The sequence below is a fragment of the Mirounga leonina genome, unplaced genomic scaffold, assembly GCF_011800145.1.
Source record: "Mirounga leonina isolate KUSES-001 unplaced genomic scaffold, KU_Mleo_1.0 Mir_376, whole genome shotgun sequence".
NCBI lineage: Eukaryota > Metazoa > Chordata > Mammalia > Carnivora > Phocidae > Mirounga > Mirounga leonina.
Genome location: NW_023270718.1, coordinates 2,801,004 through 2,825,148, shown reverse-complemented (window position 1 = coordinate 2,825,148; position 24,145 = coordinate 2,801,004). Strand labels below are relative to the sequence as shown.

General features: G+C 55.5%; 2 protein-coding genes and 1 long non-coding RNA gene across 3 annotated transcripts in view; 1 reads left to right on the top strand and 2 right to left on the bottom strand.

The window, feature by feature from the left end:
* Positions 1-12,982, bottom strand: part of PPP5C (protein phosphatase 5 catalytic subunit) — a 21,913-nt gene extending 8,931 nt beyond the window's left edge. The window contains exons 1-2 of the mRNA XM_034986812.1: positions 12,701-12,982; positions 6,494-6,735 (exon numbers count right to left, since the gene is read on the bottom strand). Of these exons, the coding sequence (XP_034842703.1) occupies positions 6,494-6,735; positions 12,701-12,821 (363 nt within the window). The 5' untranslated portion in view covers positions 12,822-12,982. The remainder of the gene's footprint in view (positions 1-6,493; positions 6,736-12,700) is intronic.
* LOC117998172 overlaps positions 12,937-24,145 on the top strand; it is a 14,248-nt gene continuing 3,039 nt past the window's right edge. Inside the window, exons 1-2 of the long non-coding RNA XR_004675952.1 lie at positions 12,937-12,998; positions 19,597-19,776. This is a non-coding gene — a long non-coding RNA (uncharacterized LOC117998172). The remainder of the gene's footprint in view (positions 12,999-19,596; positions 19,777-24,145) is intronic.
* The window catches only part of HIF3A (hypoxia inducible factor 3 subunit alpha), a 27,273-nt gene continuing 19,966 nt past the window's right edge, over positions 16,839-24,145 (bottom strand). Inside the window, exons 12-15 of the mRNA XM_034986813.1 lie at positions 23,519-23,790; positions 22,351-22,468; positions 20,457-20,538; positions 16,839-18,172 (exon numbers count right to left, since the gene is read on the bottom strand). Of these exons, the coding sequence (XP_034842704.1) occupies positions 18,075-18,172; positions 20,457-20,538; positions 22,351-22,468; positions 23,519-23,790 (570 nt within the window). The 3' untranslated portion in view covers positions 16,839-18,074. The remainder of the gene's footprint in view (positions 18,173-20,456; positions 20,539-22,350; positions 22,469-23,518; positions 23,791-24,145) is intronic.

Sequence of the window (24,145 nt, the reverse complement as noted above, 5' to 3'; positions counted from 1 at the left end):
GCCTCCATGCGCTAGCGGTGCGACCCTGACCGTGATCAACCTCCAGGCCGCAGCCTGTGCCTCCCGCAACTGGGCAAGGAGAGCTGCCCACCCAGGGCTGTCCTGAGGTTTGGTAAACACTGTTAACCCAAGCAGCTGGGATTTCTTACAAAAATCTTAGCTGTGTCGTTAAAATAAGTGTCCCAGCTTTGGAGCATGTGCTCAGCTTGGAGCTCCTCGTGGGGACCCCAGCAGGCTGAGGCTCACTTTACTGACATGACCGTCAACACCGAGGGGAGTGGGAGGAAGAGGAGAGGGTGGGCCGGGTCCACAGTCATAAGGAGCAGCCCAGACGCAACAGAACCAACGACCTGCTGGATAACCTGGACCCCCTGGGCCTCCATTTTCTCGTCTATAAAACGGGCGGGGGGACACAACGGCAGGCTCCACCTGGCAGGGCCGTGGGGAAGCACAGGTAAGGAATCCAGGGCCCCCCCCCGCTGCAGCTAGCCCCGGCACCGAGTGCTGTCCCCTCAGTCTCTGCTTCTGAAGGGCAGCAGAGACTGGGCAGAGGCAGGCCGCCCGGGGTTCAAAGCCCAGCTCCACCGATCCTCAGCCGAGTCACGCAGAGCAGCCGGGCAGCCTCTCCGCGGGAGGGAAGAGGTAACGGTCTCCGCCTCCGAGGGCGGCCGTGAGGATCACAGGTGTGAACTTGCACACAGCGTGCGTGCGCCGCCGGGCTGGCAAGAGTAAAGTCCACACAAGCGGTGGCCGCACCTCATGGCCCCTTTCATGGGCCGTTGTGCTTGAGATGGGGTCACACGCAAACAAGCACCAGGCCCGGGGCTTGGAGGTACAGTAAGTTCTCTATAAAAGGAGCCCGTCCCACCACCCCCACCTTCTATCCCGCTTTCTACAAACTCTGATCCAATTCGGAAGCAGACAGGGCTCTGCCATTTCCTTATTGTGTCACCTTCAGCAAGGACGTCACCCACCACCCCCCTCAGTTTCCTTATCTGTAACTGTAATTGCTATGAGTGGACCCTGCTGGACGTGCCCACGTCGTGGTGGCCCGAGGAGTAGGTCCACAGCTCCTGTGCCGGGGGCCTGGAGAGAGATGCCAGAGCTGGCCCTCAAGTGCGGGGATGCCACCCCCCCCGGGGGAGTCAGGTGCCTGTGCGGAGGCACTTGCTAACCCCCGAGGATCACGGGGGCTCATCCACCCTGGGGACGGGTGCGCAGACCCAGCGGATGGCAAGGAGCTGGGTGGTGGCAGGCGATGGCTTCTTCCCTGTCTGGGCAGGCTCAGGCTAGGGCAGCCTGCCAGGCGGCTCCACCTGGGCTGTGGGTGTGGTGCGAGGCTCGGGAGGCGGCACCAGACATCCCCTGGAGTCCTTCCCAACAGGGAGAGGGTATGAGTCCACACCCTGGGATCAAGTCCAAACTGCCACTCGGCCAGGCCCACGCAGGCCTGCCCACCCCTCTACTTTCTGTCCGACCAGCACAACCCAGCCAGAGCAAACCCACGAGTGCCATGTGCTAGCTCCCGTCACCTTGCAGAGGCTGCCCCCGGCCCAGGACACCTCCCTTCCACCTCCAGCTCCTTCCTAGCTCCTCCTCCTCCAGGAGCACCCCCACCCCCCAGAGCGGGGTCAAGCACCCCTCTGTGCTCCCACAAGCCCTGGAGCTCACCAGGCCCAGCCTTAAACACAGCTGGAGGTGGGTGTCTCCCCACTGGAAGGTGGCCCCACAAGGGTGAGGCTGCGGCTGCGCCCCAGGAGGGAATGGACGCGTCCTAGGGGAAGGATGAACCACTAAGCATTTCCTCCGGCCGGTCCCAGATCTCAGAGAACTCGCAGGGTAGGTGGAGAATGGGGACGAATACTAACAAGGCCGGGAAAAGAGGATCAGTAGCAGTAACAATACACAGCTAAATTTCGGAGCCCTTACTATATACCTGATGTTGTCGTCCGCACTGAACTGGCTCACTTTATCCTCCAAGCAGCTCTATCGGGTGTTAACACAATCCCCATTTGATGGATGAAAAAACTGAGGCCCACAGACATGAGGCAGAGAAACCGAGGCCCAAGAAGCCAGGATTCTGTTTTGTCCCTGCCTAGGATCCTGCCTTCCACCGTGCACGCTGGACTGCACCCCCTCCCTGCCCACTGCCACCTGTCCCCGGCCTGAGCCCCCCTTAGCTCCTAGGAAGAGGGCAGGGTGCCAGCACCCCTGCGGAGGGCCCATCACAGGGGCCGACAGCCAGTGAGTACTCACTCCAGGCCCAGTGGCTGCCGCCTCGACTCACTACGGGCTGGGAAACGGGAAGTGGCCCTGCCGGGCACCCCTGCTCCCGGGGAAGGTCATTCCCTCCAGACTGGAGGGGCCTGGCGAGTCAGAACTCAACGCTGGACTTGTCTTTAGAAAGTGGTATGTGGGCTGTATCACGGTCCAGATTCTGACCGTGGTGTCTACGTGGTTACGGGGGAAACCAGGAGCACGGTCTCACTTCACTTCTCACAACCGCGTGTGAAGCCACGATGCCCTCGAGAAGCTGTTTTGACAAGTGCCATTCAGCCGGGAGCGCTCACAGGCAAGAACCACGGTGTTCGACCTGACCGCACAGTAAGCCGGGTTCGCGATCCCTACATGACACTGTGGGGGCCGCCTATGGGTGGCAGCCGGGCAATGCCGTGGGGACCGTAACGCCCTCGGCAGGTCCGAGCGGCACTGGTAGCAGTATCCCCCTCGTAAGTTCGGGTCAGATCTGGCCACCAAACAGTTTGCCCGAACTTCACTCTAAATGTGCTGAGATGCGGCCCGGAGGGGCCCGTCCGAGGCACACAGGCAGCGGAAGCGGGGCCGGGTCTCGGGCAGGCAATGCAGAGGGACAGTCTCAAGCATGACACCAACGTTGTCATCCTCCAGGGCAAGACCCTCTAGTGACTTGATTTAGCGAGTCATACTCAACGTTCCTTTTATAAAACGCAACAGAAGAGGAGAGATGGTCGGAGTCGGGCTGAGCGATGGGAGAGCGCTGTGCCGAGGCGCTCTGCCTGCTGCGTACGGCCGGTGGTCACGCGCCTGACTCGGGTACCAGCCTGTCACTTCCTGGCTGTGGGACCTCGAGGGAGAGGCCCACACTCTGGGCTTCTGTTTCCTCATCTATAAATCAGGGAGCAGGACAGACCTCACAGCGCAGGGTTGGTGTGAAGACCGCCCGTTCCTAGGGCATGAAGGTCACCGTGGCCCGGCCCACGGTGCGGGCTGTACGAGACATCAGCTACGGCGACTCCTGGAACTACGGGGTCGCCATCCCTTAGGTGTACGCACGCCGTACGGGCTTGCAAGGCTGGACGATGCTGGAAGAAGAAACCCAAATGCAAACCCTATTATAAACCAAACCTCCAAAATCCGAGGTGGGGAGTGTAGAAGGAGTCCCCTGGATCCGGCTTGAGCCCAGATGACCAGCTGCATTCCAACCACAAACAGGAAAGAACACGGCAGGGGCGGAGCGGTCTTCCGAGAAGAGGACCCAGAAAAGGGACAAGGAATCCTGGAGCAAGGGTCCCTCTGAAAGGATTAACTTGGAGGTGCGAGGGATGGGGGGCGGGGTTCAGCATCGACCCACGGAAAAGGGAGACCCGTTCCTGCTGAGGCCCCTGGAGGGGCACACAGCCTTCCTACGGGCCAGGGGCTCTCCCCCCACACGACCCCAGAAGGAAGGGCAGTGAGCACTAAGTGGGGGCAGGCCCCACTCTCCACGTACTAATCTCGTTTATTCCTCACAGGAACCCTCTGAGGCAAGCCCTAGTGTTCTCCCCCTTCTACAGATGAGGACACCGAGGGCACAGAGCCAAAGCACTCAGAGCCAGCCCGTGGCTGGGCGCCGGGCTGCTGCCAGAGTCAGCTCCTCCATTAGTAGTAGCCTTGAGGCTTTGGATCATGACTCACGGTAAGGAAAGATACATTTTATACCACACACCCATATTCACATATGCGAGAAACATTTTTTCACGAATATATATACACACTTCCTCCAAAGGAACTGTTTTTTCTACTCTGTTCTATTTGAGGAAGGCACAGGTGCTGGTGTCCAAACCACTGGACTGACTTCATGGCCCACTAACAGTCACAAGACGGGACTCCGGGTTCCAGTCCCAACTCTTCCCCAAGGCCTTGGAGGAGGGGCTTCCCCTCCAGACCTCTGCTTCCTGCCTGCACAATGGACTGAGCCCAGGCACGTAGAGAGCTCACAACAGAGCAAGGCCCATGGTGAGCGTGCAGATGAGGACACTGAGGCTGAGAAAGGAAAGAGAAAGTCTCAGGCCTGTGTTCATCCAAGGCCACATCTTGGCTCTGCCTCCACGGAAGCCGCGATCTAAGCGGGGGCCTGAAGCTCTAGCATGTCGCAAGGCACCTCTGGAAGGCAGAGGGGCAGGAGGCAGAGACCTCTGGACGGGGAGCTGCCTGGCGCTCACAGAGCCTGATGAAATGTGTCAGAGTGGAGAAGCGGACAGCCTGAAGGCTTGGGGAAGACCCACACGGGCAAGGATCCCGGGCTCGTGTGGGGACTCGCCACTGCTCCTAGCGAAGCCTCCACAGGGAAATAGGCTGAGACAATTTAAATGCTGAGTGTGGCCCCACCTCAGGTTGGTTCCCAAAAAGCTGTGGACCCCGCCACCAGCCTTCCATGGCATCCAAAAGGCCTGGGAAGATGTTCAGATGTGATTATGTGCACACGATGGCTAGAACCAACCATCTCAGTCTCATGGAGTATGTGGGATTAGGCCCTTGCTTGACCAGGGGCCAGAGCCATGAGGAGAAGGGGATTATACCCCAGGAAAGACTTTCCTACAACTCCACGCATGGTGAAGACCCTGCCACAGACCTGTGCTCAGGCTCATCGGTCCTCTGCCCTGCCCTGTCTCCTCCAGGCCTTTCCCCGCACTGGGAGCCCTGCAGAAAAACCCTGCCCCGGTCCAACCCCGAGGGCCCTCCTGGGTTACTCACTAATGGACCCTTCGCCCCAATAACCTCTACTCATGCCACGGCCACCCAGAAGGTGGCCACTCATCTTGTTGCTATTCTCTAGATGAGGACACCAGGGGACAACAAGGTGCAGGTTAGGCTGGGGAATGGCCTGGGACCTGAAGCTCCTAAGGACTCTGTCCCACTGTTCCTTCCCCCATCCTCCTGGGTGTCACCCCACTCCCTCCTCCATTTTGTCCCCCAGGCTCTACATTACTGCCTCTTCCATGCCCCTGCCCCCACCCTGATACAGGTGTCCCCTGGCCCAGGGCTTGGCTCGAGCCTTCACTTGCCTGAAATCCACCCTCCACCCCAGGCCAGCAGCCAGCCCCGCTCCCTCCAACTGCAGCCTGTGACTCTCAAGCCCCTAGGCGCCCCTCCCCACACAACAGAAGCTGCCCAGCGCCCGGAGGTGAATGAAACAAAAGGAGGGAGTAAGGGTGTGTGTGTGAGGGGGGGTGCAGAATAACGCAACACATTCTGACTGAGCCCCTGTTGGTGCCAAGCAACGACCCAATGAACAGAACAAGCAAAACCCCTCCTGTCAGGCTCTCCGAAGCAGGAGACACAGGTGCCGGGGCTTCAAACCCCGGGTCTGCCACCTGCCGGTCGCGTGGCCCGATTCCCTGGGCCTCAGCCTCCCCGTCTGCACAGTGGGTTAATCACCAGTCCCCCTCCCACAGGGCTGCCACAACGATTCGTTCCGCCCGTCCGCACGGAGGGCACGGGACATGCGAGGCAGGAACGCACGCGCCCTGACATCCTCACGCCTATCATGCCCATGAGAGGAAATCATAGGGCTGGGAGTGGCCGATGAGCGGGTGAACTGGTGACCTGCCACGCTCTAGGTCCCCTCCCTCGTCTCATCACGACACGTGCCCCATGTGCTGCCCTCTACAGCATACGGCCCTGTTCTGCCTTCTTCCAGGCACATTTCCTCGTCCGCCATGACTCTGTTTGCCTACTCTAGGTCACGGGTTTGGGTTTTGCCTTCCCCCAAATTATGGCTCTGCTAGAAGACGGGTTGCGTGGCTCTTGATCACCCACAGCGACAAAAACCCCAACGGTGTGTTGTAACAGGGCACGGGTTACGGGCCAGGCACTGGTCTGAACGCTTGAAAAACAGAAACTCATTGATTCTTCATGGCAACCCTTAGAGGCAGGTCTTGGCGTTCTCCCCATTTCATGCCGTGGAACAGGCAGCAAAGGAGGCCAGGGCACTCATCCCGGCTCACCAAGCAAGTGAGGGCAGAGCTGGGATGTGAACCCGCAAGCTGTGCTCCAGGCCAAGGGGCCTCTCGGGCATTTATCTGTCGGATGGGTGAGGGGTGGATGAACAGGCAGACGCCTCTTCACACCCTCCCTCCCCCGCCAGCCACGCACCCTGAGGCCGTGCCCCCGCCCCCACCGCCCCATCTGGCCAGAGGTGGCGTCCACCGGGCTCAGGTGCCGGAGGCGGCCCACTCCCCGAGGCCCGGCTCACCGTCTCGTAGTCACGCAGGGCGGCCCGGAACTTGCCCAGGGCCATGTTGCTGGCGGCCCGGCGGTAGTAGCCCTTAATGTACTTCTTGTCGATCTCGATGGCCCGTGTGGCGTCGGCCAGCGCGTAGCCGTAGCACTCGGTGCGCAGGTAGGCCAGGCTGCGGTTGCCAAAGTAGATGGCATTGCTGGAGTTCAGCTCGATGGCCTGGCTGTAGAACTTGATCGCGTTCTCGTAGTCCTTGGCTGTGGAGACAGAGGAGGAGGCGGCATGAGGCAGGGCTGCTGCCACCCAGTAAGAACGGGCCCTAGGCTGGGTACTGGCCCAGTGTCCCCATGCACTGATGGGGAAACCGAGGTCCGCAGCTGAGCTCAGAAATGTCTACTCAGCCTGTCCCCTCTTCCCTGTCCCAACTGTCCCCTCAGGTTCAAATCTCCAGGACTCAAAGTCACTTCCACACACCCACCCAGCCATCACCCCTTAAGGCCCCAACCTGGGCGATACTTCTTCCAGAACCTCAGGAGGGTCTTCTTGCAGTCCCATGGCCCGGAGAAGATATATTCGAGTACCAGAGCTGAGATGTTGTGAATCAGCAAATGTGAGTTTGTCCTGAGCCCCTTGGTTGTCCAGCCCCCAAAGGCAAGGAAACAAGCCCAGAGAGGGGGCCCAGTAGGGGAATAGGATGTGGGAAAGGAGAAGGAATCTACTTAGGCCTCAAGGAAAAGGGAACATAGCAGCAGAGACCCAAAAGAAGCTACAAACTGGACAAGAGGAAAAGCATTTCCAATGGAAGGAGCAGGAGGTGCATAGGCCCTGGGGCGGGGAGGGGAGGGGTGTGCTGCCAGCACAAGCCCGTGTTCCAGGACCAGTGAGAGGCTGGGGTGGCTGGGGTGGAGCGAGCGGGAAGATGGAAGGGGATGAGGGCGGGGAGGCTGGCAAGACAGACCCCAAAGGCCACAGCCACAGCGGGGTGCGGATGCTGAGGTTCTAGGTGCAGAGCGGCAGGATGTGCCGTCTGGCCACGGGGAAAAGGTTCATTTCCTCTGAAATGAGCTATGGCTGTGCCCTGCACTTTATATCTTGACCCATGGCTCCTCACATCTCCACGGCATAGGCACCGTCTGGTGCTCACTTTACAGATGAGCCACGGAGGTCTTGTTCAAGGTCAGACACCTGGTCTGCATCTGCAGAGCCAGGCTTGGACCCTTCCCACGTGCCCATTCGACAGGCAGGAGGCTAAGGCGCAGAGGCTTGCCTGATTTGGCGGACCATGATGTGCCAAGTCCCACGTGGGGCTCTTGGTACATGAGTCCTTTCCCTGAACCCTCACGATACCCCTGAGGACAGCTGCATTAGCCCCATTTTCCAGATGAGGGTCCTGACACTCAGCGAGGGAAAGCCCATGCTTGAGGTCACAAGGCAAGTGGTAGGCAGGAATTGGGGACAAGCTGAAACCCAAACACTCCCATTCTTACTCTCTGTGCCAGGTGGCCCCTGAGAGGGAGCCTAGCATGAGGGCTGGTGGCCTGGGCCCAATCCCCGGCTCCATCTCTTATTTGCCAGGTGTCTTTCGGCAACTTACGTACCCACTCTGGACTTGAGTTTGAGGGTCCTTCTCCTAGCACTTGGCCTAAAATGGGACTGCTTGCCCTAATTCCCACCTCTTTTCTCCAGTGCCATTGTATAAACCATGATAAACCTTTGTTTTGTTTGCTTATAATCCATTTCCACAATTTGAACCTAAGCCCTGTGAGGGCTGGGGCCCTGTTTGTCTTACTTCTCTGAGCCCTGCCCTGTCTGAAGACACAGCACCCCCTCTGTTCTGCCCTTCTGGGGCTCACGGTCCAGTAGGACACACGGACACACACACACACACACATCTCCAGACACTGATGACCCAGAGTGTTCAGCACAGGGACAGACCAAGAGGATGCCACAGTGGGAGACCTGGAGGATGAGAAAGATTGAGCAAGAGTGAGTCAGGTGAAGAAAATGGAAGAATAGGGTTCCAGGCTTCATGAATAGTTCTTCAATGAATAAAGGAAGGAAGGAAGACAGAGGCAGACAGACTGACACTAGGAAAAGCAGAAGTCAGGTCCTGGGGAGATGGCCAGGAACAAGAGAACAATTCCTCCTGCAGCCTAATATCTGGCAATCTTTCAAATGGCTCCGATGTCCCCTCTTTCAGGAAGCCCTCCTTGACCCCCAGGCTGGGTCAGGCACTCCTTCGGGCTGCCCCAGCCTCTGGGCTCACCTATCCCAGCCCTGCCCGTTCCGGGTTTGTCGCCGTTAGGTGATGAGTGTGTCTCTTCAGGACTGGGAGCCCCAGAGGGCAGGCCCAGGACTTCCCAGAAACAAGCAAGGGCAGAATCAGACAGCCTAAGTCTGACGGACCCTCCCTGGAATGCCAGTGCCTTCGAGGACTACCTCCAGCCTCCTGGCCACGTTCCAGAGGCCAGCTGGCCAGCTCTCTCGACGGCTGAGGTGCTGCTCAAGTGGCCGTTTGGCCTGGGGTTTGGAGCCAGGTGTCTCCGAGCCTGACACCTGGCTCTATGAATGCTGACCACGAGGCCTCAGGCAAACAGCCTTCCCTCCCTGCATCTCCGCTGGCTCATCTGAAAATGCAGGAATCACGACTGGCCGTGCCCTGCCTCCCCGAGCTGTGAGGGCTAAATAAACTTTCATATGGAATGTGGCCACAGCAGAGAAAACCATCAGCAGATACTTGCAAAAGAAGTGAATACATGACTAACTGAAGAGAAGAGGAGAATCAGAGGAAATGCGAGCAGACTGCACTTCACGCATCTACCCAGCGACACCGTATCCCGGCCCTGTTCTATCTGCTTTACAAATTGGGTGCATCTAGCCCTCGAGACAGTCCCCACTTTAGAGATGAGGACACAAAGGCACAGAGAGGTTAAGTCATTTGCCCGGAGGTCACACAGCATGTAGGAGAAAGAAACAAGATTTGGATCCAGGCAGCCTGAGATCTTAACCATGTCTACAAAGTCTTAGACCCAGAGGACTCTTTGGGGGTTAAATACAACCCCTCCCATTTTAAAGAAGCGGGGACGATGAGGACCAGAGAGAGGGGAAGAGAGCAGAGCAACATCGGCTCTGTGCTCTGAGCTCACAGAGGGGATCCAGCCGTGTTGGCAGGGGGGCTATCCTCTTCCCCCTGCAGGCTCCAGGTAAGGACTCTGAACATGGGAGCCAAGCACATGGCGAGGAAGGGGGATATCCGGGCTCTGCTGCTCACACTCTGACCTTGGGCAAGTGGTTTCACTTCTCTGAGCCTCAGCTTCCTCTATAAAACAAACAGGGCTGCTCCCACCTACCTCCCAGTGCCGCGGGGGAAGATTGAGCAAAGTGGTGTACCTGGCCACCACAGGGGCTCAATTAAGGAGAGCTGTAATTATTCTTTTTATTGTTATTCCCACAGCCCCCGAGGCTGGGGCTCTGTGCCTGCCACTGCCTGCCAGACAGCAAGGGGCCTGGACCAGGAGGAGCTTTCTCCTCTGTGCCAGCTCGAAGCGAGCACCTCTGGCTGCCTGCCCAGCCTCAGGGCTTCTGAGCGCCCAGGTCCTGGGGAGCAGGGGGCCCCTCCCCATGGCTTACTGTTTCCCAGAATTCTTACTTCGCCTCAGCATCAATCCTCGTACTTGCTGCTCTTTCCTAGCCCCATTTCAGGGACAGCCCCACCTTCCTTGCCATCCCCCAGCTGGAGACCGTGCCTTGTCCTGGACACTTCTCCTGACCCTTCAACCCCCCAACGCCAGGCAGTGGCCATGTTCTGTCCAGTCAGCCTCCCCAACATCTCAGATTTATGCATCCACTTCAATCCCTACAGCCCCGCCCTGCCCCAGTCTGGCCTTCATCCTGTTCGGCCCAGGTTCCTGCCCCAGCCTCCTCCCTGCTCTCCCAGCCTCCAGTCCTGCTCCTCTGCAGGGGTCTGGCTAAAGCACAAACCTGACGCTGTCCTTCCCTTTCTCAGAACTATCCATGGCTCCCCAGGGTCCCCAGCAGAAAGCTCAGGCTCCTCCCTTGCCTCTTACACTCCAGCCCCACTCACTTCCTCGGTGCCAGGCTCTGCTCCTCTTTGCCAGGATAGGCCTTTGCCATCCTGTTCTTTCTGCCTGACATTCCCTCCTCCCTCTCTCCAGCCCTCATTTCCTCTCTGAAACATTTCTTAAGTTGGTCAGCAACGCCACCATCCCTCACCTGTCCACCATCCTAGTCTTCCTGGCTCCAGCTCTGCCTTTGCATCCAATCCCAGCCAGGAAGCTGGGGGATCTTACCATGCCTCCCCACCACCCTGAGGATGACATCCACACTCCCTGACCAGGCCTCCAACGCTCCACCTCCAGCCTCATCCCTCACAGGTCCTACCTCCTTGTGGCTGCAGCCCGACCAAATGCTCCCACTCTGAATCCCCTTGTGCTCCCACTAAAGGCCAAGTGAAGGCCGCTAAAGGCTCTAGATTCCTCCCCTGCTCCCTTCTCCTGGCTTTGCTGCTGTTAAGTCTCCCTTCTCTCCTGCAGGATCAATTCTGGCTATCAGACCAGACTCTTGGACTCATCCATCCTTAAAAAAAAAAAAAAAAGGCAGCTCCCCCTCCCTGTTTCTCCACTCCCTTTTAGGACCAAAATACTCGAACCACTTTGTCAACATCTGCTGTCTCTACTTCCTCACTTCCTGTTCACTTTTGGGTGAGTGACTACCTAGCTGACTACCACCTTCATTATTCCCCAGAAACTGCTCTTGCAAACTGCTCTTGTTACGGCTACCACCAACATTCGTGGAGTCAAATCCAACAGTCAAGGCTCAGTGCTCACCCTGGCAGCACCCGACCCAAGGCACAGCCCTCTCCTTCTAGAAGCACTCTCTTCTCTCATCTTTCCTGACACCTTTCCTGACATCTTTCCACTTCACTGACTACTCCTCCTCAGCCTCTTCTCCTTCTTTTCTAAACATTAAAATTCCTCAAGGTTCTGGCCCCTTCTCTCCCTATATGACCTCATCCATTCCCAGGTGTTCTATTCCATTCATAGGCTGACCATGCCCAAATTCTCCCTGGAGCTCCAGACTGGCCCATCTATCTACTCAATGTCTCCTCTTGGAGTAAAATCCGAACTAGCTTTGCAGTGACTTGTAAAACCCTATCCGGTCTGGCCCGTTCTAAACTCATCTTGTATCAGTCTCCCCGCTAACTTGCTAAAGTTTCAGCCACGCCAGCCTTTCATTTCCTACCTCAGGGCCTTTGTACATGTGGCTGCACCCACCTGGAACACTCCTTTGAGATTCTTTTCAACATAAATGCCTTCTCCTCAGTAAGGCCTTCCCTGGCCATGCTTTCTAAAGTAGCCTCCAGCCCTTGTTCTCTACTTCACACCCTGTGGGGGTTGTTTTCAAAGCATTCCTCACAACTTCTAAGTATTTTATTATTTCTTGTGTTTTTACCCAACGTCTGATTTCCTGCTAAATTACATGCTATAAAAGGGCAGGGCCACATCTGCCTCATTCACTGCTAAATCCCCAGAGTCTAGCACAGGCCTTAGCACAAAGCAGGTGCTCAATAAACATGTTGAATTAGTGCCCCATCATCTTACTCTTTCCCAAGATCTTAATGTCATACTATTCTTGGGATTTCCCACCTTTACTCCCAGGGCCTCCCACGCATCCCTTTTCCTCCTGCAACCCCAAATCTCCTATCTCCTTGCCCTCCCACCTAATGATCTATTCCCCACCCTTACAATTCCCTACTCTATTGGGACAGTGCCCCCCACGCCCCACCTGGTGCCACCACCCCAGATCTCCCCATATGGTAGCACCATCACTCCCCAGCCCCGTCACTACTTGACAGCGCCCTCTTCAGGTCTCACCATAACTAGCACCTCTCAAGGATCTCACGTATGGATTTGCCCTCGTTCCCGTCCCCCTCCCGCCGCACACTTGGTAGCGCCCTCTCCAGTCTCCCCACTCAGTAGCACCCGCTCCGAATGCCACTACTAGGTATTGCCCCTTCCGTCAGAAGCCCCTTCTGTCGCCCCCTCGTAGCGCCATCCTGGGCCTCCCCACGCCGGGTCACTTGGTAGTGTCTGCCCCGCGCCCAGGCTGCCGCTCCGCGTTGCCATGGTTCCGCGCGGGCCGGGCACCCCTTGCCCTGGGCCGCTCTCCACCCTCCCTTGGTCCCCTCCGGGGTGGGCTCACCTTTGAAGTAGTCGTTCGCCTGCGTCTTGAGCTCCTCTGCCCGATTCAGAGCGCCATCAGCCGGGGGCTCGTCCCGGGGGGGCTCAGCACACTCAGTCCGCTCGCCCTCCGCCATCGCCATGCCGCAAAGCGACCCCCACCCTGGCAACGGCCGCCAGGGGCACCCGGCCGAATCGTCGCGAAGGAGTGCCGAGTTGCTGCTGCCGCTGCTGCGCAAGTGTCGTAAAGCGCGGGCCCCGAAGGCGCCCTTCGCGCGCGTGCGCAGGGCCCTTTGGCGATAGAGCGCGCGGAGGACAAGGTGACCAGAGGGCTCCTAGACAGCGCCCTTCTTAGAACGAGCCAATGGGGAGGGCGAAAGGGGGCGCGCGGGGCGAGGGGGAGGAAGGTCTGGCCTGGCCCCCGCTCCCAAAGTTACCGTGTGCCAAGGCCGCAGAAGTTGGGGGGGGGCAGGGGGAGAAGGGCTTCCACGGTGGGATTTCCCCGCCCCGGCTTTTCGGGTGGGTGGGTGTGGTTGCAGGGCAGCCCCGGGCCCAGCGCAGAACCAGAGCCGGGAGACTAGACCTCCTGGCAATTATTTGTGTGACCTTGAGCAATTAGGGGCAGTTCCCCCCCCCCTGAAAAATGCGTGGTTTCTCAAACCAAGAGAATCAAGTTCCAATCTTGAGGTCAGTGGTTCTAGCTGTTAACTGTAGGCGCCCTGGATTCCCTAGTCCTGAGCAAGGCTCAGAAGTTTGTTACACCATCTCCTTTCTTCATCCTCATCCCCCAGTCCCCAGCCTGCCAAGGTGCCTCAGTGCCCTTAGAAAAAAAAAAAACCCTAAACTCTTTCTAATGACCTAGGAAACCCTGAATAGTACAGCCTCAGGCGGTAGCTCCAGATGCCACCCCACCCCCCACCCTCCCACCGTACACCCTTGCAGGCCGTCCTTCCCAAGCCCTCAGCTGGAACTCCTGTGGAACTATAGCACTAAATCCTTTAAGGCCCTGCTGTGGCTTCCCCTCTTGGAAGCATGAGCTATCCCATTCCCCCGTCTCCTCGTCCTGGCAGCCTGATCCCACCACCTCCTGTCACAGCCAACCATCAGCCTAGAAGGTAGATACTAGTATCAGCTCCATTTTACCACTGAGGGCACTGAGATGTAGAGGTCAACAAACTTGCCCAAGGTCATACAATGAGAGTGGCAGAGCCAGGACTTCACCTTGTCCCACCTGATTCTGTGCTCTTCAGTCCTACTCTACTGTCTCTATGCTCCATAGCCCACCTTGTAGGTTAGATTTTTGAGATTTTTAGGAGTGTGTATGGGAAAACTGCTGTAATGGATTTGAATCCCAGATTCGAATCCAGCTCAGTCCTTCCCTGCTGTGTGACCTTAGCAAGTGATCATCCTCTCTGAATCTCAGTTTCGTCCTCTGAAATGGGGACGATAACTGTGCCTCTTATAGATGATTAGAGGAAAGTTTGATAAGACCATAGGAATAAAGTGTTTGGCAGAGGGCCTAACACAGAGTAAGTACTTTTTAGGATCTACTCCATTATAAATATCCAGAGTGGGACTGAGTACCTAGAGCTGTGAGGGGAGGGGCTCTCAGGAGGTCTTAGGAGGGACATCATCTTGCTGGGCGGGCAGGGAAGACTTCCTGGAGGAGGGGGTATCTGAACCAAGATCTGAAGTGTGAGTAGGAGATAACCAAGTAAGAAGGAGGAAGGGAGAAAGGCATTTAAGGCAAGGGGGCAACAAGTGTCAAGGCTTGAAAGTGTTGTCTTTCTTTGAAAAGATTCCTACATGATGGGGCACATGGCTGGCCCTGTAGAGCATGTGGCTCTTGACCTTGGGGTCATGAGTTCAAGCCCCCGTTGGGCATAGAGATTACTTAAAAATAAGAAAACATGGGCGCCTAGGTGGCTCAGTTGTTAAGCGTCTGCCTTCAGCTCAGGTCATGATCCCAGGGTCCTGGGATCGAGCCCCGCATCGGGCTCCCTGCTCCACTGGAAGCCTGCTTCTCCCTCTCCCACTCCCCCTGCTTGTGTTCCCTCTCTCGCTGTGTCTCTTTCTGTCAAATAAATAAATAAAATAAAAATCTTTAAAAAAAAAAAAGTAAGAAAACATGACCAAAAAAATGATTCCTACATGGAACATAGGAGAGGGGTTACAAGAATGATATACAGAGATGGGACACAACAGGCACACCCATCTGCCCATGAATCTGTAGACACACAATCTCTCTCACACATACACTCAAGTACAGAAAACCATGTCACATAGATATCAGTATACAGAATGATGGTGTCAAACACTCCTATATGTGTAAGCACAATTTTTTTTTAAAGATTTTATTTATTTATTCATGAGAGACAGAGAGAGAGAGAGGCAGAGGGAGAAGCAGGCTCCCAAGGAGCAGGGAGCCCGATGCGGGACTCGATCCCAGAACCCTGAGATCGTGACCTGAGCCGAAGGCAGACGCTTAACCATCTGAGCCACCCAGGCGCCCGTAAGCACAATTTCAACACCACAAAACCTCCCACACTCAGGAACACAGAAACCCGGAGTCACCAGAAACACACATAAAGCAGGATCATTGCACTCGGATACTAACACACAGGTAGATGGAATTACAACTCCCCACCCCCACAGAGTCACAGAATTACGTCACAAAGACACATATGTAGAATTACAACATCAGCAGACCCACAATGTTACATAGACCCATGCAGGAACACAGAGTCACACGTACAGACAGAATCACAGCCACACGGGGACAGCCAGTGTACCCACACACCCTGAGGCGACCCCAAAGATGAGTCAACACACAGAGCTCTGGTGCCTACCAAGGCGAGGTCTTTATGGTGGCGTAGAGATTAGTGGGTTTCAGAGCCAGAGTGGCTGGGCCAGTCCCTTCCCTTCCCCAACCCAGCCCAGTTCCCTCCATTGAGGGCCCAGGTTACCCCCTGAGGGAAGGAGGGACCCGACGCTTCTTCCCCATAGCACCAATCTGGATAGGCCATCCCATGACAAAACAGAGTGAGAAGTGCCTTCCAAAAAGGGGGTGAATTGGGCTGAGAGCGGGGGGGCCTTTTCGTGTGGGAGACCCAAAAGTAGCACCATCGTAGAAACAGGGTTGGAGGGTAAGAGCGACACACAGGTGGTGGCAGGAGTATTAAGGAGTCCTGGCCTCTCTCCCCACCCCGTGATACGCAGATAGGGCTGTGCATGTGTCTGCACGGCTGGGGAAGTCTCCTGGATTGTAAGGGAGCCCCAGGCCCCCCAGGTACCTGGGGTAAAGTAAAGGTAAGTGCATCCCTGGAAAGCTGAGGGTTCCACAACAGGGAAACTGTAGGGATATGAGCTCAAGGATGGCGAGGCTTGAGCATGAGGTCCACTAGTGGAGGGACCTGGAATGGGAAGACTTCAGACAGAGCAGGAATTGGGGCAAGCTGAGTAGGGCAGGAAGCCCAGAATAGAATTAGGAGGGTGGGGTCTGGAATCAGAGAGTCAGAGGTCTTAAGATTCTGAACCAGAGGAATCCACAGGGTGACGTCCAGATTCTAGAATCAGAAGCACCTGGAGGCTGAGTTCTTGAACCAAAAGAATTTGGATCTGATATCAGAGACAGTTGAAGGCTGTGAGGCCTAGAACCAGAGGAATCTATAGTGTAAGAATAGAATTCAAAAAACTCTGAGGTCTGAGTTCTAGAACCAGAGGGATTTTGGAGTCATAAGATCTAAAATCAGGAGCTGGGCATTGTAGGGTCTAGAACCAGAAAAACTGGTAAAGGCAAGGTCTATAATCAGAAGTCTGAAGGCTAAGTTCTAGATCTAGAGTAATTTGGGGTCATAAGATCTGGAGAGCAAACTGGAGATTGTGAGGCCTAGAACCAAGGGAATCGATAGGGTGAGGTCTGGAACCCAAAGACCTTTGAAGCCAAATTCAAGAACCAGAGAAAAGTGAGATCAGCAGATACGGAATCAAAGGCTCCTGGGAACTGCAAGTTCTAAAGGCTGGGTGGTCTCGAACCAGTGGATGGTGGAGGTCACAAGGTCTAGAGCAGGAGAGACCTAGAGCATGGAGTCTGCCCCGGAAGTACTATAATGGTTATAAGATCGACTTAAAACTCATTTTACTTCTTTTTGATGGGAAAAGTAAGTCTTGAGGGTAGAAAGTTGAAAAGGAAGGAGCTGGGCATCATGAAGCGTACCACCAAAATGATTCAGAAATCAGGAAGTCTGGATTTGGAGCCCGGTGTATTCCGGATCAGGAAGACTAGAACCAATACGAAGCTTGGGTCATGGGGTCCAGAATCGGAGGCAGCTGTTGGTTGTAAGAGCTGGAATCAGCAGGAATCGGAGCATGTGACATCTGTTACAAGGGAGACTTATTTACAAGGAAAGGTCTAGAACCAGAGGACGTCAGAGTGAGTTCTAGAACGAGAGGACGCTGGTGGGTGTAGGCTCTGGAGCTTGAGGGACTTGGAGGCCGTGGAGACCTAGAACCAGATAACTTGGGAGGCCGTGGAGGTATGAAAAGAGACAGTGCTGGAGCCGGGGAGGTCCAGAACGAGAAAGCTGGACTTTGCGAGGTCTGGAGTCAGAGGGGTTTAGAGGATGTGTTGGGGGCGGGGCAGTCTAGAAGAGCAGGTCAGAAGTTGTGTGGTCTAGAACCATAGAGAGCCCAAGGTTGCCTGGTCTGGGAGCAGAGGAAGCTGGAGGCTACCCCTGGAAATGAAACCAGTGTCCAGGCGAGGCTGGGGGCCGTGGAAGTCCCCAGTGGAGGGGCAGGCAGAGCGGGGTGGCCACTTGGAAGACTAAGGGGCTAATCAAGTTGCTAGGGGTGAGGTCTGCCCGAGACCCCCCCCCCATTAACACCTGAGGGAGGAGGGGGGATCAGAGTCCTGCATTCCTATGGACCCCAGGCCATTCATAGCAATTCAAAACCTATCACGAAAACGACAAAAAGAAATAATAATAAAAGATGGATGGAAAAGAAATGTGATTATGGTTATCAATACTCCCCAGAGCCCAGAAACACAGATCTGAACCCCAACCTTCCCCACCCCTGGTCACCCAAAATCAAGCCAGGAGAGTTGGAGAGAGGGATGAGGTCACCAGTATTGAGAACCCCAAGGGAAGTCCTGAGAGGAGAAGGAGGAGGGCTCCAGGGGCCCCCCTCCCAGAGGTCACTGAGCTGAGACCACCCCAAAGAGCCCCCAGACGTGGGGGGCAGAGGGGTGAGGGCTGAGGTAGGCCCAAGGTGGGCGGGGGGCGCCGCTGAGAGGAGAGAGGGAACCCCTCTCCTGGTACCCCCATCCTGTGCGTTGGCTGCCGGCGTGGAGTGTGGTTGAGGTCCTTTCTGGGGAGTAGAAGGGAAGGGGGGCTGGCTCAGTTGGCCTGGGCCAAGCCTGCTGCTGGCTGGAAGTGGCTCCTGGGCTCAGCGGTGTCCTCATCCGGGTAGAGAGAGAGCAGCGAGGGGCCCAGGCCTGTGGGGGGAAGATGGAAGGTGGGGGATTACTCCCCAAACCCGTCTTCCCCTCTTGACAGTTAAAAGCGTGGGTGGTGAGGCAGGCGTGCCTGGATTCAAATCGTGGTAAAATCTTGGGCAAGTTCTATTCTCTGCACCTCAAGGTGCTCAGGATGTGTAAGGCAGTAGTTAAGAAGGCTGGAGCCACATGCGGCCTGAGTTTGAATCCCCGGCTCTGCTCTTTACTTGCTGTGTGACCTGAGGCAGGTGACTTCACCTGTCTGTGTCTGGGCTACCTGATATGTAAAACGAGCCAACAATACTTCCTTTCCAGGGCTACTGTGTGTGGGAAGGAAATGAGTGAATCCATGTAAAGTGCTTTGAACAATAATTAGTACTGGTGAGCGCTCAGTTAAGTGAGCTCCTGCTATTACCCAGGAAACAGGGAGACTTAGACCTACCTCACTCGTGAGAATTTACCCAGTCAGAAAATATTTATTGAGCACCTGCTGTGTGCCAGGCACCCGGGACCCAGCAGTTAACAGGACAGACGAAACTCCCTGCCCTGAGTGCCAGGGAGGGGTGTCCGTCGGTCATGTACACGATAGGTTTTGCACAAAACTTGGCACAGAGTGAGTGCTAGATAAATATTAGCTCTTCCTTTACAAATATGTACGGAGGCCCTGCTCTGTGTCCAGCCACTGCCCTGCCTCACAGACAGTAGAGTAGGGCCGTGACAAGACAAGCCTGGCCCCTGCCCTCACACGGCTCACACCCACAGAGAAAGGACAGCCAAAAATCAAATAATGACATAAACACCCACATAAATATGGTCTACGATGTTATGAGCCATGAGCTTAGGAAGTTAGGGAGGGCTTCATGGAAGGTGTAATATTTGATCTGAGATCTAAAGGATGCAGTAATTAGGCGAAGAATAGAAGGAAAAGCATTCAGGCAGAAGGATCAGCATATGCAAAGGTCCTGAGGCTGTCTCCTCAAGTGAGATTACTTCAAGTTCAGCACAATGCCCTACAGAGTCCCCACGCAATTAGCCCCCCCCCTTCTCCCCTTCTCTCTGCTACAGCTATCCTGGCCTTGTTTTCCTCAACTAAGATATACTCCCACCTCAGGACATTTGCATTTGTTGTCCCCTCTGCCTGGAATGCTCCTCCCCCAGAAATTGTCACGGCTCACTCCCTCACTTCCTTCAGGTCTTTGCTCAAATGTCACCTTCTCAATAAGACCACTCTTATTAATCGTACTACTTAAAACTGAAATCCCCCCACCCCCGAGTTCCCTTTCCCTTTGCATGCATTATTTTTTCCCAGAAGCACTTATCTTCCTCTCTAGCGCCCCTTCTTGTATTTGTGTCTTTATTCTGGACTGTGTTCCCTGCTAGAACATCAGCACTGTGACAGCAGGGATTTCTGTTTTTGTTCACAGTTGTGTCTCCAGCTCCTAGGACAGTGCCTGGTATTGACTCTGCATTCAGTAAATCTTTGTTACATGTATAAAGGACAGAATGAACCAAAAGACCGTAACCGTGGCTGGAACAGAGGATGTGAAGCCAAGTGTGGTCTGAGATGAGGCAGCGGTCAGACCCCGCAGAGATTGGAGCACAAGGTGAGGAGGTTGCTCTTTCTCAGAAGGGCACTAGGGAGCCATGGATGAGTTGGGAGCAGAGGGAGGCCAGGGTCAGATTTGTGCTTTGGGAAGATCCCCTAGCTGATGCGTGGAGGTTTGGGGTGGAGCTCTGGCGACCGACAATTGTGCTGGAAGATGAGATCGGTAACCTAAAGAAGCCTAGCAGTTGTCTCGCTCCGTGGAGGGTCTGCAGCACCAACTTCGCGTAAGGGCAGACGTTTCTCGAGCGTTTACTACCAATCAGGTCTTGTGCTAATAAGCTTTTCCTGTGCTGCCCCTCCACAGATCCTGAAAACATCTCCTTAAGGTTAGAACTATTGTAACAGGTCCTAAGTCTTTCCCAAAGCCACACAGCTGGGAACGACCAAGGAAGGGCAAGCCCAAATGGTAATCAGACACAGGCTTCCGGAGGCCTAGCCTGGGCCTGGACTCAGCTTCCACTCCAAGGGGCAGCTTTGGCAAGCCCCTGCCTCCCTGGGGGCCTCTCTCTCCCCCCTCAGTGCCGCTGAGAGCAGGGTAGGGCTGTCTGTCTTTACCAAGGTCACGTCCAGCCACTGACAGCGCCCCCTCCCACCTTCTGGATTGCCCCACCCCTCCCCTCTCTCGGCCATCTGGGGCACCTGCTCGGGGACAGAGGGACGCAGGGCCGTGCTACTCACGCAGGGGCTCATTCAGTTCCAGGAGGTGGGTGCTGGCATCCTGCTGGCTCCCTGGGGCTGGCCCTCCTGTCAGAAGGAAGCTCTGCAGGAGAAAGACAAAGCTGCCACCACCACCGTCGTCACTGTCAGTGTCCCAGGAGGTACAACGGTGCAGTTGTGGTTCAGAGCCCGGCGGGGCCCAGCGGCCGCTTACGGGCTATCTGACTGTGGGTGAAGCGAGCGTCCTAGATCTCCTCCGTGTGTCCCCGCCTGAGCCTCGTCCTGCCCTTCGTCTGTGCCCCAGCAGGTGGACCGTGCATGTGGGCTCCAGAATCACGGAGTCCTTGCTGCATGTGCTCCTGCTGGGTCCACCAAACAGGAGATGCCAGCAGGAGGGAGGAGGAAGCGGGGCTATTCGATCCAGCTGCTTCTCTGCGATGAGCCACCTCTTGCTGATTCCCAGTATGCTGCCCACACCTTTGCCAGTCCTGCTTTTATTTATTTATTTTTAAAGATTTTTTAAATTTATTTGACAGAGAGAGAGACAGCGAGAGAGGGAACACAAGCAGGGGGAGTGGGAGAGGGAGAAGCAGGCTTCCCGTGGAGCAGGGAGCCCGACGCGGGGCTCGATCCCAGGACCCCGGGATCATGACCTGAGCCGAAGGCAGACGCTTAACGACTGAGCCACCCAGGCACCCCAGTGGTCCTGCCTTTAAATGCTCCTCAATGCCCCCATGTGAGCGTGCTGTTTCCTGCCCAGACTCTGACCCATGCAGTTGCTTGTCCTCTCGTGTGCAAATGTGACCGCGAAGAATAACGATCACAGCGACAGTATCTGAAGAGTGGTTGTGGGGATGAAATAGTTTAATCACACGAGGCATTTCGTGCAGCGTCTGCCGCAAGGTGGGCACTCAGTAACCATCAGCTGTGGATACCGTCACACACCTCTCGCGTTCAAACAGCCCTGCTCCGAGTGAGGAGCCAGAGAGCCATGGAAGGTCCTGGAGGGAGGCCTGGTGGCAGGGGCGCAGCCTAGGCCAGGTTTTGGAAAGGGCGTCCTGGTTGCCATTGTGCTGAAAGGACAGCAGGGGCAAGATGGAAGCAGGGAGGTGGGGGAAGGAGGGGGACGGGGGATGTTGCCTTTGCTTGGTTGTTGTTGTTGTTGTTTTTTTTTTAAAGATTTTATTTATTTATTTGACAGAGAGACACAGTGAGAGAGGGAACACAAGCAGGGGGAGTGGGAGAGGGAGAAGCAGGCTTCCCGCAGAGCAGGGAGCCTGATGCGGGACTCGATCCCAGGACCCTGGGATCATGACCTGAGCTGAAGGCAGTCGCTTAACCAACTGAGCCACCCAGGCGCCCCTGCTTGGTTGTTTTTATACTATTTATCGATAGCCACTAAGGATCGGCCTATTTTCATTTGCTTCTCATGAGTCCTGTGAGATGTAACCATCCCACTTCCCAGATGAGGAAACTGAGGTTCATGGTGGTCCCATCACCTGCCCAAGGTCTCGCAGTTACTAGGTGGCAGACCTGGGACTTGAACCCAGGTCAGTCTGACTTCAGTGTCTATACTCTTAATGCTACACTAATAATCCAAGGCCAAGAACTGTTCTAGGTTTGGGAGGGAGGCCCACAGGAGAAGTTCCTATACATACTAACCTTTGTCATTTCCCCCCTTTACCCTGCTTAATTTTTCTTCTTAGAACTTACCACCAACTTACATAAATTTGCAGAGCCTTTTCATACCCATGACCTGAGCTAGCAAATCAGAGTCATAGCCTCACCTGGATGACTGACCTTCCATTTGACCTTCAGCCAGCCCCTGCCCCTCTGATTTTCCCACCCGTAAAACAGTAGGTTTAAGCCCACTAGGTTCTGAGGGCCAGAGAATCCCACAAATCCCCCAACATACCAGGCTGAGGGGAGGCAGCAGGAAGTTTTCGGGCTCTGGGCTGGGGGACCGTTTTGGGGGTCTCACTCCCAGCAGCTCCACCCCCTCGGCTTCGTCCTCTGAGCTCTGAGCCAGGGTCCTGGAGGGAAACAGGTCAGAATCTCAGAACACAACAAACCTGAGCACGTGTGGGCACTCATTCACTCTCCCAAGTGCCTATTTATTCCTTTACTCATACATCTACCCATCCTTCTATCCATCATCCATTCATCCACCCATCTATCCACCCACCCATGCATCCAGCTACCAATCATCCATCCACCCGTCCACCCGTCCATCCATCCATCCATCTGTCCATCCACCCACCCATCTGTCCATCCATCCATCTATCCACCCATCCACCCACCCATCCATCTACCCATCTACCCATCCATCCATCCTTCCATCCACCCACCAATCCTTCTTCCCCTTCATCTATCCAGTGATCCATCTACCACCCACCCACTCACCATCCATCCATCCACCTACTATATTCATTAATTCCCTCCCTCCCTCATTCAGTAAGTCTTTATTAGGCACCCACTGTATATCCAGCACAAAGCTGAGAGCTTTGGGAAATAATGAGATGTATCTATAAAACCTCATACGGATAGTAAAGGAACCGTTCTGGACACTAAATGGGCCCATGCCTGCAACATGGAGAGCAAAAGCTTGAGTATTAGTCATTTAATGTCTCTGGAAGGAGGACGTGGACCCTCTGAAATTATATGCAAAATTGTGCGTGTGTATGTATGTGTAAATGTTCTTGGGAAAGAGTCCATAGCTTTCAACAGATTCTCAAAGGTGTTAGGAAACTTGGTTCTAGACAGTTTCTTTGATACTGTTGCAATGTTCTCTTAACTGTGACAAAAATCCTGACGAGGCCAGATATAAATATGTCGTAAAGGAGAGGGCCCTAGTGGACTGGTGGGATTTGGATAAACGAGGAGAAGAGTGGAGGGCACTCCAGGGGGCACAGCCGAGGCAGAGCCGGAGGCTGGAACAAACATGGCATGGGCTGGGGACGTGGCCTGGCTGGAACAGAGATCAGCAGGTCAGCAGGAGGAATGATGAGGGATGGGGCTGGAGCAGGAGGCAAGAGCAAGACGGGGGGTCACTCCCTTTATATCCTCCCTCTACTGTGGCTCACCTCTTCCGAGCCCCAGCCATGGGGGAGGGTGCCAAGGGGTCCCCTCTGGAAGGGCTGGAGCAGCTCAGCCGGGGGTCACTCCCCCAGCGGGGCAGCAGGGAGGGCTCAGGGGTTGGGGGCGACAGGCCATGGAAGCTCCGAGCACGGGGCCGGGGGACAGCGCCTGGAGGTCTGTGGAAGGCCCTGGGTAGCTGCTCGCTGGAGTTGAGCTGGAAGTCATCATCCATGGAGATGTAGGGGGCCAGCATCTCCAGATCCAGAGCATCGACGTCCTGCGGGAGGCAGGAGGAGGTTAAGAGCAAGGGCCTCAGCCTCAGGTGGGCCTGAGCTGGACTCCCAGCTCCACCACTTCTGAGTTGTGTGCCCGAGGTCAAGAGTCTGAGCTTCACTTTCCTCATCTGTAAAATGGGTGGAAGGACTCTGTGGTAGCCAGTCACCAAGATGGCCCCCAAGGATCCTCATCTCTTGGTGTTTGAGCCCTAGTGTAATCCCCCACTACAGTGACTGGGGTTGAGCTGGGAACAATAGGATATTGAGGGGATGATAGTGTGGGACTCCCAACATTAGGTTATAAAGATACCGTGGCTTCTGTTTTTGCTGCAAACTCTCTCGGGTCACGTGCTCTGG